Below are 22,024 nucleotides of genomic sequence, written 5' to 3'. Positions count from 1 at the left end.
TCCTGCTCTTCTGATCACTAGAGGGGGAAGAGATGAGTGAAGAAAGGGTCTCTGCCAGTGCCACCCCCCATCCCCAGCAGCAGGAGGATGGCTGCCGTCCAACGGTGGCTTAATCCCATGTGCTAGAAACCTTCCAGATTCAATGAGCTGAAATAGCTCTTCACACCCTGCTGCGGTCTTCACTTTCCACTTTCCCATAAGCGTTGTTTACACATGTTTTAGGCACGGGTATTACTTCACCTTGCAGACCGGAGGCCACTGCAGGGAGACCTGGCTTCAGGGGCGAAGCTACAACGGTGAGGTCAGCAGAGGGTGCAGGGATTCAAAAGAATGTTTGTTTGCGTCTCTCCAGATTTTATACCGTGCTCTCGGCCATCTGGTCAACCAGTGGATAGGGTGGCTCGGTTGAGCTTGGCCATCAGGTGCCAAACTGAATAACTAAGAATGTGACTGCTGTGGTTTTAAGTTTGGCAGTCATCAAATATCAAATTAAAGCAGCTAACTGTCATGCACATCTAAGCAGACGAGGCTAAAAGTTTTGCATCTGTTTAGGGTTTGTTTTAGGGCTTCAGATTGCAACTTAGAAATTGCAAGGCATTATAAGGCATAAGAGTTTTATAAGGCATTATAAGATACAGTGAACAGCCCTCAATGCAAATTCTACAAAGTAGTTTTATTTCCAGGTCCTACTTTCCTGTACTACAGTCAAACCTTTTTACATTTAGTTTGCATACTCGTAACTGTATTCCTGTCACACAGACAGCACCAGCTACTTTATTACCACAGCTGATGAATACAGCTACTGTTGTTTTACTAGAATCCTATGACTTGGCACAAAACTGGTAACTTACGTACTGGATTCTGCAGGAAGGCTGCAAGGCCTGCACTGCTAAAGGCAACATGCTGTTAAGTGAGTGCCCTTGTGTGACCTGAGAGGGCATTAGGCCTCCGGACAGCCCTTAAGCCCCCTGGCCACTCAGTTTCCTAGGTTTCCATTATCACGGACCTAGCCACCTGCTGCTTATTTCTAAAGTGACAAGACTCCTGTTTATGATAATGGAATGACACACAATAACCCGGATAGACAGTACGCAGAAGTACTCGTTAACTTGGAATAAACGCTCAATTTATCATAAGCCGTGCAGGACTTGGAAATCAGACAATTATTGTATTCTCATCCTTGGGAGTAATTGCCACACAAAAAGATTCAGACTGAACATACAGGGACTTAGTACTGCAGGAAACGCAAAGAAAATCAAGTGTTTTACTCCTTGTGCTATCATGTTTTGCCTTATAATCTTCCTACTGAAATGTATGGATATTTGGGTATTTTTTTTAGTATTTCATCCCAGTGACTATAATTACTGTTTAACAAGTAATTTAATGTATCAGATGACTGGCATGAATAATAATGTATGCAATGCAGGCAACCTAAATGAACAACATACTGGTGGTGCTGGGAAAAAAAAAAAAAAAAAAAAAAGAGGAAACCACAAAGAGCAGGTGAATTTGACTTAAGCAAGAATTTTAAAATGTTCTAATAAACTCGCACCAGATAATTTAGAACTGTCAGATTCATTTGGTCACCACCTAACAAAAGAGACGGCACTGCGAGGTAGAGAGTCTAAAGAAGATCAAACCGAATAATAAGACATGTCCTACATGGATAAGACAAAAGAACGGAATCTCTGGAGTTTGGAACAAAGACGACTTTGGACACATCTGAAAGAGCTATTCAACCAGCAGAATCAGCCTGCCAAAGGAAGTGAGGACAAGCAGAGAGGACAAAAACACAATAAAAGTACATTCTGAGTGAGAATATGGACCACTTCTTTAGACAGGAGATGTAGGAGTACAGAACAAAACCAGCAAGCCAGAGTGTTAAAACTGGTTCACTACATTTCAGGGGGAGGGGTGCGGGAGGGACAAGTCACTAGCCAATCTAGCAGGAAGGGTGAAATGACTTACTCTCAGTTTGAATCCTTCCTACATTGCATACATTTGAGATTGTGTTGGTGGCATTAAAGGGGACAATAACTGACGATTCCAAGTTTTAAATAATAGAATTACATCTTTGGTGTATTATAGAGTTTGGCCTATAAAAAACAAAACAAAAACAGACCTTTTCATAATTTCATTACAATGTTCTAAGCAGTTACTAACTTGTACTAAATAAATAAATAAAGGCCAGGTGAAGAAACTAAAATTAATTTGTGTTAAATGAAGCATAGAAAATATCAGCCCACTCTATATAAATTTACATATTGCACTAGACATGCTGGAACAAGGTGCACTTCGGAGGAGTGGTGGTTTTATGGGAGAAAATACAAAGATGTAACTGTCTCCCAGTGCAAAGCATGGTGTTGTTGGGTTGTCGTTAGAGGGGCCTTCAATTCCAAGATGAAAGCACTGCAGGGGCACAAGGGGACGCGTTTCACTTCTAAACAACTTGGCTTGAGCCCGGATTAGGTCCCAAGTGAATTGAGTTCTGGTCTGTTGAAAGATGCATCCACATACAGAGAATGATGTACCTTGTCATGTATAGTTCACTGGAGAGCTGTCTCAATCATGGAGAACACGCTGGTAGGAATTTGAGTGGATCTTATTATGGACATTCTAAAACATAAACCATGAGACTACTAATCCAAATGGTCTGTATTTCATTGATTTCTTTAAGTATTTTTAAACACAGTAATTACCTAACCAACTTTTGCTTCCCCGCGTTTGCAGGAACAGACTTCCAATGCAGGAAAGTGCCATGTACCGCTATGAAAACCATATCCAAAGTGCTTGGCCCTCATGGGAGTGTGCCAGCTGTTAGACCAAATGCTGACAAAATTTTCATTGTAAATGTCGGCTTTTGCACAAGCTATTCAGTAAGTCACGGTCACGTTTGGAGTTTTTCACAGCTGACTAAGCAAGCAGAACATACGATGATGTACAAATACGGCTCTGAAAACACAATTAGAATTTGGACAACACTGACAAAATATTATTACAATAGTGTAACCTTTATATTAAATAAACAATCATTTTCAAAAGTCTGCAAAAAGGAAATTGAGTTGTGGCTGAAATGTGAAACTCTCAGAAATATGGTGAATAAATGAAATTCAAACAGATTTAGCCGGTATTTCACATATGCACACACAAAAAAATAAAAAGGCACGATATCAGTATAATATACATATTCCTATGCGGTATATTAACAGGCCAATAATGTAACATTTCTGAGGGTGATGAACCATCAATTTACTGTTGCATCCACATTGTACACATTAACTTCAGCCAAATAACCAAGAAAAACACAGAAACTATAAAATATAAATGACTTCACAACACAAGATTCCCAATATTTCTCCCAACTGCATAAGAGTCCCATGTTTCTGCTTCCCTTTCTATGGAAAATTCTGAGGGGATGGGACAGGATATCCTTCCCCTCCACAAATCACAGCTGTTCGTATTAGAGGAGTCAAAGAGTCACAGAAACTATTGTCATTGGGTCATTTGGCCTAGCCACCAGAATTAAGTCTTACACACCAATTCATATAACATGTCTGCGTCCATGAACAAAAGGTTTTTGCGGACACCTTCTGACAGTGTTGTTTTATCCATGAAGGGGGAGAAAAACGAAAACATTGCTTCATGTATTTTTCTACTTTGAATGCACCATATAAAAATTGCATTTGGGAGGGGTGCAAATAAACTTTGCAATATGGGACATACATTTCATTATGGTGTACAAAGCAGCTACGTTACATAATGAGCAAAAAAACAAGGGTGGGAAAAACATAACAAATGAGAACACTTGAGAAAATAAATGGAAATGACAAAGCCTTTCTGATTAACCCAGATATTCACAGTTTTCTTCTTTGTTTTTATTAAACATATCTATTCCCTCACAGTGCTAATTGACACAATATTTTGCATTAACTTGCTGGTTCAACTGGTTGCTGATTTTGGCCAAACACCTGTGAAAAAAGGTTACAGTTTCTACATCCAGATGCATGAATCCAGCGACACAGATACAGATCTTTTGTATACAGGCACCAAGCTGGCATACCAGGGCTCAATAGCATACCTATTTCAACTGATTACATTTCCCAAGAGGAAAGCTGAGGTAGTCAGACAAGTGGACTAATACCTGCCCCCAGTATATGTTCTATTAAAAAGCTGAATCACTGATTGAGATACTTAAATTGATGGGGACAAGATGATTACACAATGCGTTATTACTACCTCATTAACATCCTAACTTATAATCTTAACGGTTTTTTTTTATTAAATAAATGGATCCATTTAGTTATGATTAATGTAGGTGATTAAAATATGGCACTTATTTACATAAGGGGTAATCAATATTAAAAAGATATGATTTTTTCCATGACAAACCTTGTTTTGCAGCCGACGTATGGAAAATGCATCATGTAAAAGGGGCTAACACAATTTCCTTTTTGGTAACATCTGACTATGCAATAAGTCAATTTGTACACCAGTGCTAAGGGGAGAGCCCCTCTATATATCTACCACATCGGTGTACAACAATGCATCTTCCTAACAATATCTACAGTGGAACCCCTGACCAGGTCAGACATCAGATGTCTGGGAGGAAAAAACATTCCCATAATCCATATAGAGATATAAAACAGGGGAAAACACTAAGAACAAAAGTTACATTAAAATTACTTTTACTTTTTTTATTAAGCCAAATTCAGATGAAAGTCCCGGGACTGGGCTACACAAAAGCGGTTTTCTATGCTGGGATGTGCCATCTGCTCACACCCTCCATTGGGAGTCTGGTCAATATCGGCACAATGCAGTCTTGTTACTGGGGCTTCAGGAGCCAGTAACAGGTGCTCTTCCACTGCAGACACGTTTCCAGTTACTATTCACAGCGACAAAATCGTGCTCCAATAAGGGCAATACTATCTATACCTATGCGTTGTTTTAAATATCATTTCTGGCACTGCATTACATCCTGCAGAATTGCACTATAGTCCCCCTGTGTTTACGAATTAATTTGCAGGGGGGATGTTTTGATTAGGGGTTAGTCTAGAACTACGCCCATGTACAACAATGACTTCATATTGTCGATATTTTGTATGAAAAGTTACTGTTAGAAGTGACAAATAAAAAAATCTGAAAATCAAATACTTCTACAAGTAGCGATTATTTATGAATATGAATTATAGCGGGTTTCTTATTTAGCCTCTTACCTACTCTGAGAGTAAAGCCACTAATTAAATGTCGACTACGTCACATTTTAAATGAAATAAGATCTTATACTATGTTGCTGTAATATCGTAGCTTATAATAATTCATATTTCATAACGATAATAAGACTAAGATGTAAAGTCTAGATAAATATGTATATAACTTATAAGAAGTTTGTATAAAGGTCGTATTCTCAGCACACACGCCTGTAACTCAGTGTAAACAAGGTATAACTTACATTTGCAATAGTCCAACAGATTCCGCTAAGGCTGGATGTCTGCGACTCCCAGGCCCGGCGCAGGGCACTGGCTTCGGGTCACTTGCTAACTCGAGCCCGTGGGTGTGTAATCGCCCAGCTGGGGCCTGCAACAAAAAACAATAACATCGCTTTAACTTCATTTGTCAAAAGTAGAAAATTGTTGCCTTGCGCTCCGAGTGTTATTAGCTCTCATTGTCAAACCGTATGCTTGTTAAATATATATTATTTAACATTAAACATATTTTTATTTTATCGTCTTGAATAACTACAAACCGTATGCTTGTTAAATATTATATATTATTTAACATTAAACATGTTTTTATTCTTTACTCTGTGGAGTGTATTTCCAGCACCCCAAAACTTATAAGTTATATAGCCAAGCACACGTTAAGCCACAGAAGCCAATGGTTTGCGAAAACAAATAAAAACACAATAATATAGTCACCCGACTTCATCAGTTTATAAGACACGATACATATCAACTAATAATACTTTCGTTTGAAGTTCCGTTAAAATATTCGGCTTAGCCTAAACCAAACCCCAAAAAGTAATTTACTGAAGCGTCACCTTATATAAAAGTCAAAACAACAGTATTAATAACGAATAATACTTACCAGTACTCAGCACACAGATAACTGAAGTCAAACTGTATTATTTCCCAAGAGCTCTTCCATGATACTGGGGTGCAAAGTCGCAATCGGGGACATTTGCTTTCGCTCCGCACATTTCTTCATGTTTCCAAGAATTTTCCCAATAACGAAATTCTCATGATGATCAGGGGGCAGTCAGTGGATTTACAACAGCAAGTTCAATAACAAGCGATACAGAGGAGTGTATATTCAATACTAATGTTTTATTACATGATTTAACTTTTAAAAACGCCGTTATGCCACTATGCCTACCCGGTAGACTGTGCCACCGGTCTATTCTCTACATAGCCCTGCTTGTGGACTGAAAAGGAAAAGCAAGCACCGCTGTTATCCAGCCTCCAGCTTCTAGGATGCTTCCACCTTGTGGCTAAAAATGTAATGTAACCCTCAGCAGAACTCTAATGAACTTCATTGCATAGTACTAGCCTGCTATGCGATTAAACAATTTATATTTTATAAAGTGCCAAGTCAAACTGAAATCTGCAATCAGACAACGAGTCAGAGACACATACCTACACTGTCCTAAGTCAGATCATGCTTGTGATGGATACTAATTTTCTTCTTATACATGTCACCAATGTTTATTATGGGCGTGTTTATAACACAAAATGTTTAAAACACTTGCTTTCAGTTGGTTGTTAAGGCTTGTATTAGCTATGGAACTAACCTTCATCCTGCACTGTTCATAATCTTTTATTGAAATATAGTAACTACAATTTGATCATCTTAATGTGCACGTTCTGTAAGCTCTTTCTAGATATTCTTCATCTTTTTCAACAGAAAGCAAAGCCCCCTCATTTGTGGGAGAAGTGTTATGTCCAAAGGTTGGTTAATGGAGTCATGATGACAATGCTATCTTGATAAAAAAACAAAAGCAATGTATACAAAACACATGATCAATTAAGGAAGCATAGAAAGTTTTTTTTTTTTCTTATTTATTTATCAATAGTGGATATTTGTGTAGAAGGAGAAAATATAAAACATTTTAGCAAGTATTCCTTAGTATAGACTAGGTTTGTTTCTTTTTGTTTTGGCTGTTTAAACATTACAGTATAACTTTTACAGTACATTATAACTTTTTTGAAATGCGTTTTTCTGGATTTTTTTGTTGTTATTCTGTCTCTCACTGTTAAAATACACCTACCATTAAAATTATAGACTGATCATTTCTTTGTCAGTAGGCAAATGTACACAATCAGCAGGGGATCAAATACTTTTTTCCCTCACTGTATGCTATCAAGAGATCTAAGCAGCAGTTTGGTGTGGCTTCAGTGCTGGAGAGGCCAACAAACCAAAATCTCCTTTCATCACCACTGGTGTTTCTGCTCCTCCACACCAAATAGATAAGCTTGCACAAACATGCTGTGCTTTGGAAAATACCTTATGGTATCCACAATAACAGTTATGAGCAGGACAGCAATCTCTCCTGCTTCCCACTTTCAACACACAAACACACACACACACACTTCTATGTTGAATCAGTCATTTCCAGTGAAAAGAAGCATACCAGTATTGAAACACAAAATATATTTGTAACATCATCCACCTAGAGTAAATCATATTACTACTGCAAATGCAACCTTTAGAATACAAAGGTATCCTGGATTCCTCAAATTATTAAGGGTAATGTTCCAGGGCTTTTCTTTACTACTGTACAATGTCAGTTTTCCTTAACACTGTGCAGTAACAGCTGCATAATTTCCCCCTAACAAACAGCTGGTCTCCACCCTGCTTTTAGAAACAATAAAATAAATCATGGCATATATCATATTTTTTTCCTTTACAGTTTTTGGCAGCTGATGTTTACATAGCATTCTACTTCAGGGTTGCTCGGCTGTCCTGTTACTAACAGTGTTATTTTGAGACAGTTCTCCAGGATTTTTCTTGGATATTCTTTGCTTCATTTCCCCCTCTCTTCCAAATAAACTTGTAATTGTGTCTCAGTTGTACCTATACTACAGCACTTATACAAAGTTTCAGTTCTTACTAGAAAACATTTTATGGCTTTGAATGCTAGTGCACTCCTCATTGCTTTATAAGTGTGCCAATCAACACCAGTGTTATAATGACCTTGGTTGCTAGGAAGGTATATAAATTGCAGAATCTGCAGAATAGTATCGCGTTTGCTAGAATTGTCATAAAATATACAAAGGTTTATAAAGGTATTGGTGGCAGCTGAGCTCCTATGGAGAATATTATGATTTCAATACAAGTTTGTAAACTCATTCTACTTTTTCATGCATTGATATATTTATTTCAAAAATATTTTAAATACACTTTCAAGATTTAACATTATCCACACATTTCAATGTATTTTCTACTATATAATGTGGAGAATGGATTCACAGATTCTATATTTGTAAAACATATGCGTTACAAAGTAAATAACTGCTGCTGTTCAATCTGTTGGTACCATTTTAAGACAAGGAATTTATTGGAAAGAGTCGGGCTTTGCATGAGCAAGAAACAATGGCCCAATTCATACATTTTTTTTAATATATAGATATTGAGATAGAACACACATTTACAGTTAAATAATGAATATAACAATGCAGGTTATATATATATATATATAAATATATAAATATACACTCACCTAAAGGATTATTAGGAACACCATACTAATACTGTGTTTGACCCCCTTTCACCTTCAGAACTGCCTTAATTCTACGTGGCATTGATTCAACAAGGTGCTGAAAGCATTCTTTAGAAATGTTGGCCCATATTGATAGGATAGCATCTTGCAGTTGATGGAGATTTGTGGGATGCACATCCAGGGCACGAAGCTCCCGTTCCACCATGGTGGTCATAAAGGGATGGACATGGTCAGAAACAATGCTCAGGTAGGCCGTGGCATTTAAACGATGCCCAATTGGCACTAAGGGGCCTAAAGTGTGACAAGAAAACATCCCCCACACCATTACACCACCACCACCAGCCTGCACAGTGGTAACAAGGCATGTTGGATCCATGTTCTCATTCTGTTTACGCCAAATTCTGACTCTACCATCTGAATGTCTCAACAGAAATCGAGACTCATCAGACCAGGCAACATTTTTCCAGTCTTCAACTGTCCAATTTTGGTGAGCTTGTGCAAATTGTAGCCTCTTTTTCCTATTTGTAGTGGAGATGAGTGGTACCCGGTGGGGTCTTCTGCTGTTGTAGCCCATCCGCCTCAAGGTTGTACGTGTTGTGGCTTCACAAATGCTTTGCTGCATACCTCGGTTGTAACGAGTGGTTATTTCAGTCAAAGTTGCTCTTCTATCAGCTTGAATCAGTCGGCCCATTCTCCTCTGACCTCTAGCATCAACAAGGCATTTTCGCCCACAGGACTGCCGCATACTGGATGTTTTTCCCTTTTCACACCATTCTTTGTAAACCCTAGAAATGGTTGTGCGTGAAAATCCCAGTAACTGAGCAGATTGTGAAATACTCAGACCGGCCCGTCTGGCACCAACAACCATGCCACGCTCAAAATTGCTTAAATCACCTTTCTTTCCCATTGAGACATTCAGTTTGGAGTTCAGGAGATTGTCTTGACCAGGACCACACCCCTAAATGCATTGAAGCAACTGCCATTTGATTGGTTGGTTAGATAATTGCATTAATGAGAAATTGAACAGGTGTTCCTAATAATCCTTTAGGTGAGTGTATATATATATGGAACTGGAAATATTACGTTAGCCATTGTTAATCTTGTAACCTTTTTCCATATTAAGCTCACATACACTCACCTAAAGGATTATTAGGAACACCATACTAATACTGTGTTTGACCCCCTTTCGCCTTCAGAACTGCCTTAATTCTACGTGGTATTGATTCAACAAGCTGCTGAAAGCATTCTTTAGAAATGTTGGCCCATATTGATAGGATAGCATCTTGCAGTTGATGGAGATTTGTGGGATGCACATCCAGGGCACGAAACTCCCGTTCCACCACATCCCAAAGATGCTCTATTGGGTTGAGATCTGGTGACTGTGGGGGCCAGTTTAGTACAGTGAACTCATTGTCATGTTCAAGAAACCAATTTGAAATGATTTGACCTTTGTGACATGGTGCATTATCCTGCTGGAAGTAGCCATCAGAGGATGGGTACATGGTGGTCATAAAGGGATGGACATGGTCAGAAACAATGCTCAGGTAGGTCGTGGCATTTAAACCATGCCCAATTGGCACTAAGGGGCCTAAAGTGTGCCAAGAAAACATCCCCCACACCATTACACCACCACCACCAGCCTGCACAGTGGTAACAAGGCATGATGGATCCATGTTCTCATTCTGTTTACGCCAAATTCTGACTCTACCCTACCATCTGAATGTCTCAACAGAAATCGAGACTCATCAGACCAGGCAACATTTTTCCAGTCTTCAACTTTCCAATTTTGGTGAGCTTGTGCAAATTGTAGCCTCTTTTTCCTATTTGTAGTGGAGATGAGTGGTACCCGGTGGGGTCTTCTGCTGTTGTAGGCCATCCGCCTCAAGGTTGTACGTGTTGTGGCTTCACAAATGCTTTGCTGCATACCTCGGTTGAAATGAGTGGTTATTTCAGTCAAAGTTGCTCTTCTATCAGCTTGAATCAGTCGGCCCATTCTCCTCTGACCTCTAGCATCAACAAGGCATTTTCGCCCACAGGACTGCCGCATACTGGATGTTTTTCCCTTTTCACACCATTCTTTGTAAACCCTAGAAATGGTTGTGCGTGAAAATCCCAGTAACTGAGCAGATTGTGAAATACTCAGACCGGCCCGTCTGGCACCAACAACCATGCCACGCTCAAAATTGCTTAAATCACCTTTCTTTCCCATTCAGACATTCAGTTTGGAGTTCAGGAGATTGTCTTGACCAGGACCACACCCCTAAATGCATTGAAGCAACTGCCATGTGATTGGTTGGTTAGATAATTGCATTAATGAGAAATTGAACAGGTGTTCCTAATATCCTTTAGGTGAGTGTATATAGATAAAGCTTTAAGGACGACAAAAAAAAACAAAAAACACACGTTAAGTATGATTTGCGTTGGCATTAGCATTACAGAACTTCCTCAGGCCTATGCATGCTGTAACAAGAAAATGTATACAATTAAATTAAGAATAATACATTGTCTATCTGAGAAGATTTCAGATTCTATGTTATTGTGTCCTTTATCACATTTGGGAGCTGAGTTTGGATGATTTTATTGATACGCAATAAATGCAATTTTTGATTAGCAAATGAACACATTTATTCTGCATAAACAGTAAGAATATTTAATAATTAGTAATTCAAACTATCACAGTGCAAATGACGTACTTAAAATATTTGCATTGAAATGGAGGAGGGGACAAAATATATTTAAAAACTTAGAAACAAAATCATAAACAAATTAATTGTTGCCTCTTGATTTATTTGCCTATATATATATAGCATTAATGAATTAATGAACATACACTGATCAGCCATAACATTATGACCACTGACAGGTGAAGTGAATAACACTGATAATCTCGTTATCATGGCACCTGTCAGTGGGTGGGATATATTAGGCAGCAAGTGAACATTTTGTCCTCAAAGTTGATGTGTTAGAAGTAGGAAAAATGGGCAAGCGTAAGGATCTGAGCGACTTTGACAAGGGCCAAATTGTGATGGCTAGATGACTGGGTCAGAGCATCTCCAAAACTGCAGCTCTTGTGGGGTGTTCCCGGTCTGCACTGGTCAGTACCTATCAAAAGTGGTCCAAGGAAGGAAAAGCGGTGAACCGGCAACAGGGTCATGGGCGGCCAAGGCTCATTGATGCACGTGGGGAGCGAAGGCTGGCCCGTGGGGTCTGATCCAACAGACGAGCTACTGTAGCTCAAATTGCTGAAAAAGTGAATGCTGGTTCTGATAGAAAGGTGTCCGAACACACAGTGCATCGCAGTTTGTTGCGTATGAGGCTGCGTGGCCGCAGACCAGTCAGGGTGCCCATGCTGACCCCTGTCCACTGCCGAAAGCGCCTACAATGGGCACGTGAGCATCAGAACTGGACCACGGAGCAATGGAAGAAGGTGGCCTGGTCTGATGAATCACGAGTTCAAGGTGTTGACTTGGCCTCCAAATTCCACAGATCTCAATCCAATCGAGCATCTGTGGGATGTGCTGGACAATCAAGTCCGATCCATGGAGGCCCCACCTTGCAACTTACAGGACTTAAAGGATCTGCTGCTAACGTCTTGATGCCAGATACCACAGCACACCTTCAGAGGTCCATGCCTCAACGGGTCAGGGCTGTTTTGGTGGCAAAAGGGGGACCTACACAATATCAGGCAGGTGGTCATAATGTTATGGCTGATTGGTGTATATACAGCTCTGGAAAAAATTAAGATACCACTGCAAAATTATCAGTTTCTCTGGTTTTACTATTTATAGGTATGTGTTTGGGTTTTTTTTTTTTTTTTTTTTATTCTATAAACTACTGACAACATTTCTCCCAAATTCCTAATAAAAATACTGTCATTTAGAGCATTTATTTGCAGAAAATGACAACTGGTCAAAATTACAAAAAATATGCAGTGTTGTCAGACCTCGAATAATGCAAAGAAAATAAACACAGTACTAATTTTTTTACTTAGGAAGAGTTCAGAAATCAATATTTGGTGGAATAACCCTGATTTTCAATCACAGCTTTCATGCGTCTTGGCATGCTCTCCACCAGTCTTTCACACTGATGTTGGGTGACTTTATGCCACTCCTGGCACAAAAATTCAAGCAGCTCGGCTTTGTTTAATGGCTTGTGACCATCCATCTTCCTCTTGATCACATTCCAGAGGTTTTCAATGGGGTTCAGGTCTGGAGATTGGGCTGGCCATGACAGGGTCTTGATCTGGTGGTCCTCCATCCACACCTTGATTGACCTGGCTGTGTGGAATGTGTCCTGCTGTAAGAACCAATCCTCAGAGTTGGGGAACATTGTCAGAGCAGAAGGAAGCAAGTTTTCTTCCAGGACAACCTTGTATGTAGCTTGATTCATGTGTCCTTCACAAAGACAAATCTGCCCGATTCCAGCCTTGCTGAAGCACCCCCAGATCATCACCGATCCTCCACCAAATTTCACAGTGGGTGCGAGACACTGTGGCTTGTAGGCCTCTCCAGGTCTCTGTCTAACCATTAGACAACCAGGTGTTGGGCAAAGCTGAAAATTGGACTCATCAGAGAAGATGACCTTACTCCAGTCCAATCCTTATGGTCTTCTGCAAACCTCAGCCTGGCTCTTCTTTGCTTCTCATTGATGAAGGGCTGTTTTCTAGCTTTGCACGACTTCAGACGTGCCCCTAGTAGCCTGTAGTCGTTTCGAACCTGTTTTGAACTCTTTTGGCATGGTCAAGTTATTTTTTGATTCCAATTACTTTTGAGGTACTACTATCACTGTTTTTGCCAACCAGCTGGTCCTATTGCCAGAGGACAGTGTTGACCACAGCAGTGGTTTTTATACTTTTCCTCGTTAAATAAGATTTGGTTGAGGTGATCACCTAATCAGTACCTCATTCAGTAGAATGAGGTGTGCCTGTGTTGGAACAGACACTGGAATGGAATGACTGCCATACATGTAGAGATGCTGATTTAAGAAAAAATTTCAGTGGTCTTAATTTTTTCCAGGGCTGTATATAATTATTCATTTGTACAGCATCTCTCCTAATAAAAGATGGTAGAGACCTGAAGCTGAAGCAATTACCCACATTTCCCAAAGCAACTTACAGTTGTCACAAAATACAAACATTTCACAAAACATTTGGCTGATTTTATGTCAGATTATATGCATATAGATTGGTTTATTCATTGTTTATATTCAGTCTGTAGCAGTGATAATGGATGCTGGCACTCAAATAAGAATAATGAGTTGTAGACTGGTGTTGATGGATAAAAAAACCTCAGTTTAAATAAATCCAATACCCCAAACTAAAGACTAATCAGCTCAGACATTCCAGTGAAAACATTATTTGACCCTTGAACTTGAAGTGCACCTGGGCATCATATATCTGACATGTTTCCAAAATCTTGATGTGGCGGACTCATTTCCATTCCATTTCAGAGATTTTCTCTTTTGAATGATATGGTGGAGGGTCTCTGGCAGATGCATGTAGTCATCAAACTTTTCCAGCTCTATCACTATGACCTTCATCTCCTCCTGAACAAGAGCACGGTACAGGCCGACCTGTGTGTCATAGGCTTCTTCAGGAATCTCGTCAGAAAGAGGTCCAGGAGTTAAAAGGAGAATGAGTCTTCGGCTTAGTTTTATATTTTTTTCAATAATCTCAGCCCTATCTACACACAGAGTGATAAAGATTGTTAATACAGTGACGTTAACAGACAAGTTGAACGCAAAACATATTCCTTACTGGTTACAGAGTTTTGAGCTCATGGGCAGACTATTATTTAAACTTGCATTTGTATGATTAAGAAATGCAACACAAATAATTTAAAGATTTTCCACTATATAATAATTCTTACATATTATTGTATATGTATATAAGATATTGAGAGACAGTTCATCAGCATAAAACCATTAAAAGTGTAGAAAATTACTTGATACTCATTTTTATATTTTATACTAATTTTAATAGGAAGCAATGAAAGAAGTATAAAGCAATTTATACTACTAATGATCACAAACTACAATGTTGTACTGAAGATAAAGTATCAGATTTGTAGTCAGTTATAATTTTAAATGCACATAATACATAATTCAAATTTTTAAAAATAAAAATGTAACTACATAAAAATGTGATTACCTTCCCCAGGCACGTCATCCCTCCCATAAATGAAAAGTTTATACCCACATTTCCTTTCAAGGATGTTGGGCAAAACCGTGTAAACAAAATGACAGATTTTTGCTCCTGATGACATCTGGAGACTCTCTCTTGGGTAAATAACATAAGCATCATATATCTTTCCATCTAAAAATGAAAACATCAGACAGTGGATAGGTTTTGACATGGTTCCACAAATACATTATACAAGTGCTACATATTACATATTGAAGTATACAGATGCCATCATACCAAGAACGATGCACTTTTGATTACAATGAAAAAACAGATGTCTTGCTGATATTATACAAAACAAAATCAGAAATTGGACAAGTGAAAGGATAACTGGTGGTTTAGCTAAAAGCTACAAGAGTCTTTACTTCACCTGTTAAAGTGAGAACAAGTATACGTCACTGTGAGAGCAAATCTGTCAGTGTATGAGAGCCACTGGGTGGCCAAAATGGGAAAGTACATGACTAAAGCCCAGAAAAACGTATTGCCCAGCATTATTCTCTTCAGTGTTTCTTGTTTGTTTTTTAATGGTAAGATATTACTTATTCTATGGCTTATGTTTCAACACAGATACTAATACTAATGTCTTTCAAAATTATGTGTTGAGTAGTTACGACAAATGAAACAATACAGAGAGCTGAGGTAGTAATATAAAATGTACCTTTCAGACTGCTGTGTGGCTTATATAGTTTACGAAAGATTAGCAGAATGTCAATAATGAAAAACTTAATACCCAGAGTTGTCAGCAGAAAGAAAATTAAAACAAACAGGTAGATCCCAAAGTGTTTGTAGCTTGTCACTGCAAATAAAAGATCAGGAAAATATGATACAGAAAGAAAAATGAATCAATAAATATGTAAATTTCCTTTTTTCAGTTACAATCTATCTACTTAGAAATACACACTACACACACTGAGAAGATGTATAAAAACATTACATTTACATTAAATATTAACATTTAAACATTTAAATGTATTATGGAAACTTGTTACAGGTAAAGGTAAGGTAGGCCATAAGCATGTTGACTATGTTATTCGAATAAGTTAATATCCAATTTTGCTTAATTATGATCTACATAGACAGAGCAGACTGAGGAAGGGATTCATATTAAGGACTTATAAGAATAAGGCCAAGACTATTTGTGCCATTGCAGCCTGAAATACAGATGCATCCAGATGTACAAGCCTTAAATACACAAATTCTTACCACTGGGTTGAATGAAGATAAAGCGTTTGTCCCATTTCTTACTGTTCATTGCCACACACTTAAACACTGTGTAGTAATCTCTCAGGGACACACTGGTAATGGTTAGAGTCACGTTGTAGATTATGTGGTTATTAGTAGTATGGCTAAAAATACGAAAATAATTAAAAGATTAAACACATAATCTAACTTAGGAACATTTTTTTTCCTGCCTATATGGGTTTCTAGAGTCTAATTCATATTTGTTATAAATCTCCACTGTACTTACTTTGCATAAAAACACACTCATCAAAATTAGTTTAGTTTAAATATTAAATATGCCAGATGGGTTATTTTTTCAATTATTTTTCTTTTTGCTGTTTTTCTTACAATAATGCAGATGTTTTCGTAAACTTGATAGAAAACGTCTTTGCTTTAGTTTTTATGTTTGTCCTGATTTTCATCTTTTCTTTCATCTTACAGACCTTGAGTTTAGCAAAGACAGGTCTTTATTTTGCAGTTATTTTACTTTGGTTAATTATGAAACATCACAGGGATGTATGTATAGAGAATGTAGAAAACAGAAAAATGTTGTTCCATTTTGTATTGTTATCGGAAGCAAAAACTTTTTGCTGACTTTTGTCGTTGCTGGTAGCCGCTCAGCCATCTCAAAGAGGTGTCATTAGCTTCCCACCACACAATGCAGACATCCGTTACATTAAGGCCAAAGAAAGCTGTGCAATCAATGTTTATGGAAGAACCTAATACATTAATAAAGTAAATACAAAGGATTAAAGTGAAAATAAGCAAACAGGGAATTGCAGTTTAAGGTCATAAGTTCTAGTATATGTCTTGCACAATTAAACATTAAACACTTCTACATGTAGGGCCTCATTTTCCAACGCTGATAAAGGATTTACTAATGTGTAAGGGAAATATGTTCATTTATTACTGCAACATACTTACAGCTTATCTTTTCACTCACGATTGTTGCAAAAGTCCCCATAAATAATCTTAATTTGAAAAACTGAAGTAAACTAACTTCAAAATGCTAAACTTAATTTATAAAGTGTCAGTTTGAATACCCTAATCGACTGACACATGGGAAGTCTAATTTTCTTTATATATATATATATATATATATATATATATATAATTTATCTCAGATAACAGGGAAGGCTGTTTAATGTTTTCTGTTTAATGAGTCATTGCTTGAATTGAACAGTGGTAGTAAAGTGAAGGAGATATATCCTTACCTAGCGCAGCTGTTATAGTATTGTTAGTTGGGTACCTTATCACTGGTGCAATATTAGCACTAGAAGGAGCTACAGTCAAAGACAAAGAAGGTTAGGCTTTTTAGAGAATAAATGTAATGATTTATATCCTTATTAAAAATGTTAGTTTCCAATGCAGTTTTGCAGTGTTATACTGAAACTTATGATTTTATTCCAAAGCTGATATTAAAGTTTTTTTGTTTTTTTTTTGGTCTTCCTGTTGTTTCTAAAACACATCCTGGAAATGCAATTAAAAAAAAAGGAAATGCGGACGATGCAAAAATTCAGGTTTCAATGCAAGGGGTTTTACAAAAATTACCAATAAATACCAGCTCAGAGTCCATACCTTCAATATATTATTCATTTAATTAGTAAAATAATATTAATTTCATTGGGACAGATAACCTGCTCTTAGAGGAACTATCACAGTCCCTAAAATGATTGGTTTATCTGTATTAAAACTTAAAAGTATAACCTTCATCGTCAGCATGGCTGTTGTAAATACCCCAAAGGAGAGCTCTTTGATGTTTCTGGACATTCCAACTAACACATGAGCACATATAAAGCAATCATTTTAGGTACTTATTACTGAATAAGAGCACATACTCATTATTGATCTGTCATCTGATCTCTGCTTATTGTTCTAATGGTTGCCATCAGTCATTACAATTAATCATTTAGCTAACCTAATTTAAATAGATTTAGTTTGTCATTTTACATTCTTACCTTGAACTTCGAATTTCCTGGATCTCGAGAAATTGAACACCTTTCCATGATGCTTCCATGTGCATTGACAGGTATAGATTCCACTATCACTTGGATTTAGGTTGGAAATATAGAGATGTGTATATGATGTATTTGGCAAGATCTGTAAATTCTAAATAAAATACATGAATAAATGAGTACATACATCGATTTATTAGTGAGCTATAAGTACACAATTCAGAGACAGAAGGATAATCAGAATGTAATGTTTTCCATATATTTACTATTATAAGGTTGCTGACCTGTAATCTGATGTGAATACAGATATGTCACAACTGATTCTCTTTATTCAGTGGCCTCGATCACTGTTATTAATCAAAACAAAGCTGGGTTTAATTACCTTGTACCATGAAACAACACTGGCATTTTCATACATCTCAGGACACAAAATACGTGATGGAGATGTAACCGTGTTATAAAGGACATAGTCATGGAGAGGTCCAGTGAAGACAGTCACATTAATATCTATATATATACATTCTGAAGAGGTTCTCCTGAAACACAAATGTATTTAAAGCAGGATTAGGATTTCAGCAGCAATAATTCCTGCATGGAAATAACTTGAAAATCTTGAATAATGAAAACATGTCATCTGGGAGTGAAAGATCACATAACAGAATAGCTGAAATCAATAAAAGTGCATAATTATTATGATATAATCAACACATAGGAGAAATAATAATTAACAAATTAACTCCAAGCGTGGTAGGATAATTATACTGACACATTGGAGGGAAAGAGTTTAGTTTTTAGAATGGTTTTCCAAAGTTATGCTTGCTGAAATAGTTTGCATAATTCATAATCTAAACAGAAACAGCATTGGTGAACAAAAAATATTAATGAAAGATAAGAAATACCATAAGATATGTTGTAGCATTTAAGGTTTCTTGCTACTGAATTAACTGATCACAAAACCCACAATGATAAGAAAGGTGAATCAGGGTTAATGCAACAGGTTTTGTTTTCAGAACAGCTTTGCACTGTATTATCTAATGAAACACAAAAAGCTGTATATTTCTTTACCTATATAATTATTTATACAGACTCCCCCACTTTATTTTTTTGACCTGACACTGTTTTACCTGACACAGGTGTATATTGCTGAGTCGTTGAAGAGAACAGGCAAGAAGAACAAGAATCCATAGTGGTAATGCATTCTGTTCTCCTCAGATGAAGAAAGTGCATGGATCTTATTTTTATACCACGTGAAATTAAATCCATGCTCTTCTTTCATAAGACCATCATAATAAGGAACCCGAACAGCCTCATGCTCCAGGACAAATTTATTGAATTTGTTTTTAAATTCACAATTTTCTGTAGAAAAAAACAACAAATTCAACATCAGACATTTGAAGGACATTGAAAATTAATCAATTTAACTATGACCAATGCACTGAAATCTATCCTGTTCTGCTAGTGATGAAGCCTCAAGCTCCAGTCTGGGTCCCAGGGCTAACCAAACTGTAAGGTTTTGGTGTCAGCATGTGCAGTCATGGTCCTGATGGCAATCAGCACAATTACTAATGATTTGGCTAATATCTAAGTATTCTGTGTGTTTGTTTGTATGCAAAACAAACATAACATATATATATATACAAATCAATAAACTGATACCAAGCAATTTTAGATTTCTCGTTGTGTGGATTGCACAGTGGCAGTTAAGTGCAGTAAATATTTCCCTACTCAGCTCAGCTACAACAGGATTGTTTGTTGGATAACTGATCACTGGTGCATGAGAAGAATGATGTTTTGTAGGGAATAATGGAGACAGTTTGCTTTTATAATAAGTCTTTAAAAAAATCTTACCTGGGATATTTGATTGAACTCTTGTCACCACCCAAGCATTCAGGACAGATAAGAAAATAACCTGCACTGTTGTGTTTCTGTGTATATATGAAAAACATAGAGAGAAGTAATTATATGAAGTAATAAAATAAAGTCTGGAATCATAATATATGTTTAGTATTTAACACACTAAGTATAAATGCTGGATTTTGAGGATGTCTGTTGCCCGTGCAAACAGTGCTACACAACTAGGGTGAATACAACGGAGATTTGCGTAGGACACATATGCACATTAAAGAGGTGCTGTAAGAGGCTTTCTTCTCAAGCATTCAAGTAAGAGTTTTCCTTTGACATGAATGTTTCCTTTCCTGTTCTACCACCAAGTCTTGCACAATTTTGATATACTCAATAAAGGTCAAATTTTTTTTTTTATCGATATACAATTAATGTACATTGTAATTAAATTGTAAAGTTATGCTTATTAGCATTTTATGAATGATGAGATTACCTGAGTTTATGGAAGAGAAGATATTCTAGGCATTCACATAATTCTGGATTTAGTTTTTCTACGATTGTTTTGTCAGTTAAGAACATTTTGCATTATGTTATTACTCACCTTCTCATGTATAATAAAAACCGCAATGTGAAATATTTGTAGTTGACATACAAAGCTCAACAAATCAATAATAAAATAATATTGTGAGCATTAGCCTTCGGAAATTAAGTGTGCATGGGTGCAAAGCAGTATTGTCTGGGCATGAGTAGAAAACTACAGCCTGTACTGCAGCAATGGCACTTTTACTCACAATTACATATAATTACATATAAATGTTGGCATTTAGATAACTTTGTCAAATTCTGACTAATATTTTTAACCACCCTTTGATGATTTTGTCCTGTATTCAACAACCCTTGTATGCGTCATGCATCTCACCCCAGCTATGAATTTTTACTAATTTCCCATTCAGCCAGATTAATATGAGGTTTGGCCGGTGGTCGTTTCTGGGAGTCTGGTGAAGGAACATTGCTGGTATATTATAAAATTATTCAACAAATAATTATTATTTGGGTGAAACATTGGATGGAAATATGAGGTCCAAATCCAACATTTAACATATTCTACAGTCAGTGCATATTTCATCTAAGCATTTATTGAAATCTGTTGCAATACAGTTCCATAAATTTTAAAGATGACTAAACATGAGTTTAAACACATTTCTAGCTGACAAGTTAAAATTAAGAAATGGTTGCTTTTGAAAGTCATAATTTACTTACCTCATTGTGACTCGAGAGAGTTTAGTAACTCATCCTTTTTCTTCATCAGTGTCTTTCCTAACACTGATAGTCTAAGAATTGAAACAAACACGCCCCTTATAAAACTTGTATCTGTAAGGTCTTAGTTATCAGATCTTTCTTCCTTTGAAAACAGGAACTCAATAGGGTTTAAAGATTTAAAGGTATATATATATATATATATATATATATATATATATATATATATATATATATATATATATATATATAATTATAAGTTAATGATGGTTGTGCTGTTGATTGTATTAATAAATGGATGCAGGATGTGACAGGACAAGGATCTCAAATACTTTATTAATACAATCAACAGCACAACCAATAGACCATCATTAACTTATCATTTAAATATATATATACAGTACTGTGCAAAAGTTTTAGGCAGGTGTGAAAAAATGTTGTAAAGAAAGAATGCTTTTAAAATAGACATGTTAATAGATTATATTTATCAATTAACAAAATGCAAAGTGAATGAACAGAAGAAAAATCTAAATCAAATCCATATTTGGTGTGACCACCCTTTGCCTTCAAAACAGCATAGCAACAAGAGATATGGTAGTTATACTGCATCAGCAAGGTCTCTCCCAGGCAGAAATGTCAAGGCAGACAGGGGCTTCCTGATGTGCTGTCCAAGCGCTTTTGAAGAAGCACAAAGAAATGGGCAACGTTGAGGATCGTAGACACAGTGGTCGGCCAAGGAAACTTACTACAGCAGATGAAAGACACATCATGCTTACTTCCCTTCACAATCGGAAGATGTCCAGCAGTGCCATCAGCTCAGAACTGGCAGAAAACAGTGGGACCCTGGTACAC

General features: G+C 37.1%; 2 protein-coding genes across 2 annotated transcripts in view; both read right to left on the bottom strand.

The window, feature by feature from the left end:
- Window positions 1-6,397, bottom strand: part of LOC136751124 (probable ribonuclease ZC3H12C) — a 29,082-nt gene extending 22,685 nt beyond the window's left edge. Inside the window, exons 1-2 of the mRNA XM_066706457.1 lie at window positions 6,085-6,397; window positions 5,450-5,574 (exon numbers count right to left, since the gene is read on the bottom strand). The gene's annotated coding sequence lies outside the window, so the exon portion shown is untranslated. The remainder of the gene's footprint in view (window positions 1-5,449; window positions 5,575-6,084) is intronic.
- Window positions 6,398-12,511: 6,114 nt separating this feature from the next.
- LOC136751123 (interleukin-1 receptor-like 2) lies at window positions 12,512-16,826 on the bottom strand. The gene is made up of 4 exons (XM_066706456.1): window positions 16,101-16,826; window positions 15,556-15,693; window positions 14,865-15,029; window positions 12,512-14,397 (listed from the first exon to the last, which is right to left on the bottom strand). The coding sequence occupies exons 1-4, from the start codon at window positions 16,147-16,149 to the stop codon at window positions 14,069-14,071; spliced, it is 681 nt and encodes a 226-aa protein (XP_066562553.1). The 5' UTR covers window positions 16,150-16,826; the 3' UTR covers window positions 12,512-14,068.
- Window positions 16,827-22,024: the final 5,198 nt, after the last annotated feature.

This window comes from Amia ocellicauda, chromosome 6, assembly GCF_036373705.1.
Source record: "Amia ocellicauda isolate fAmiCal2 chromosome 6, fAmiCal2.hap1, whole genome shotgun sequence".
Classification (NCBI taxonomy): domain Eukaryota; kingdom Metazoa; phylum Chordata; class Actinopteri; order Amiiformes; family Amiidae; genus Amia; species Amia ocellicauda.
The sequence above is the reverse complement of the archived record's forward strand: the minus strand, read 5'-3'. Positions and strand labels throughout refer to the sequence as shown.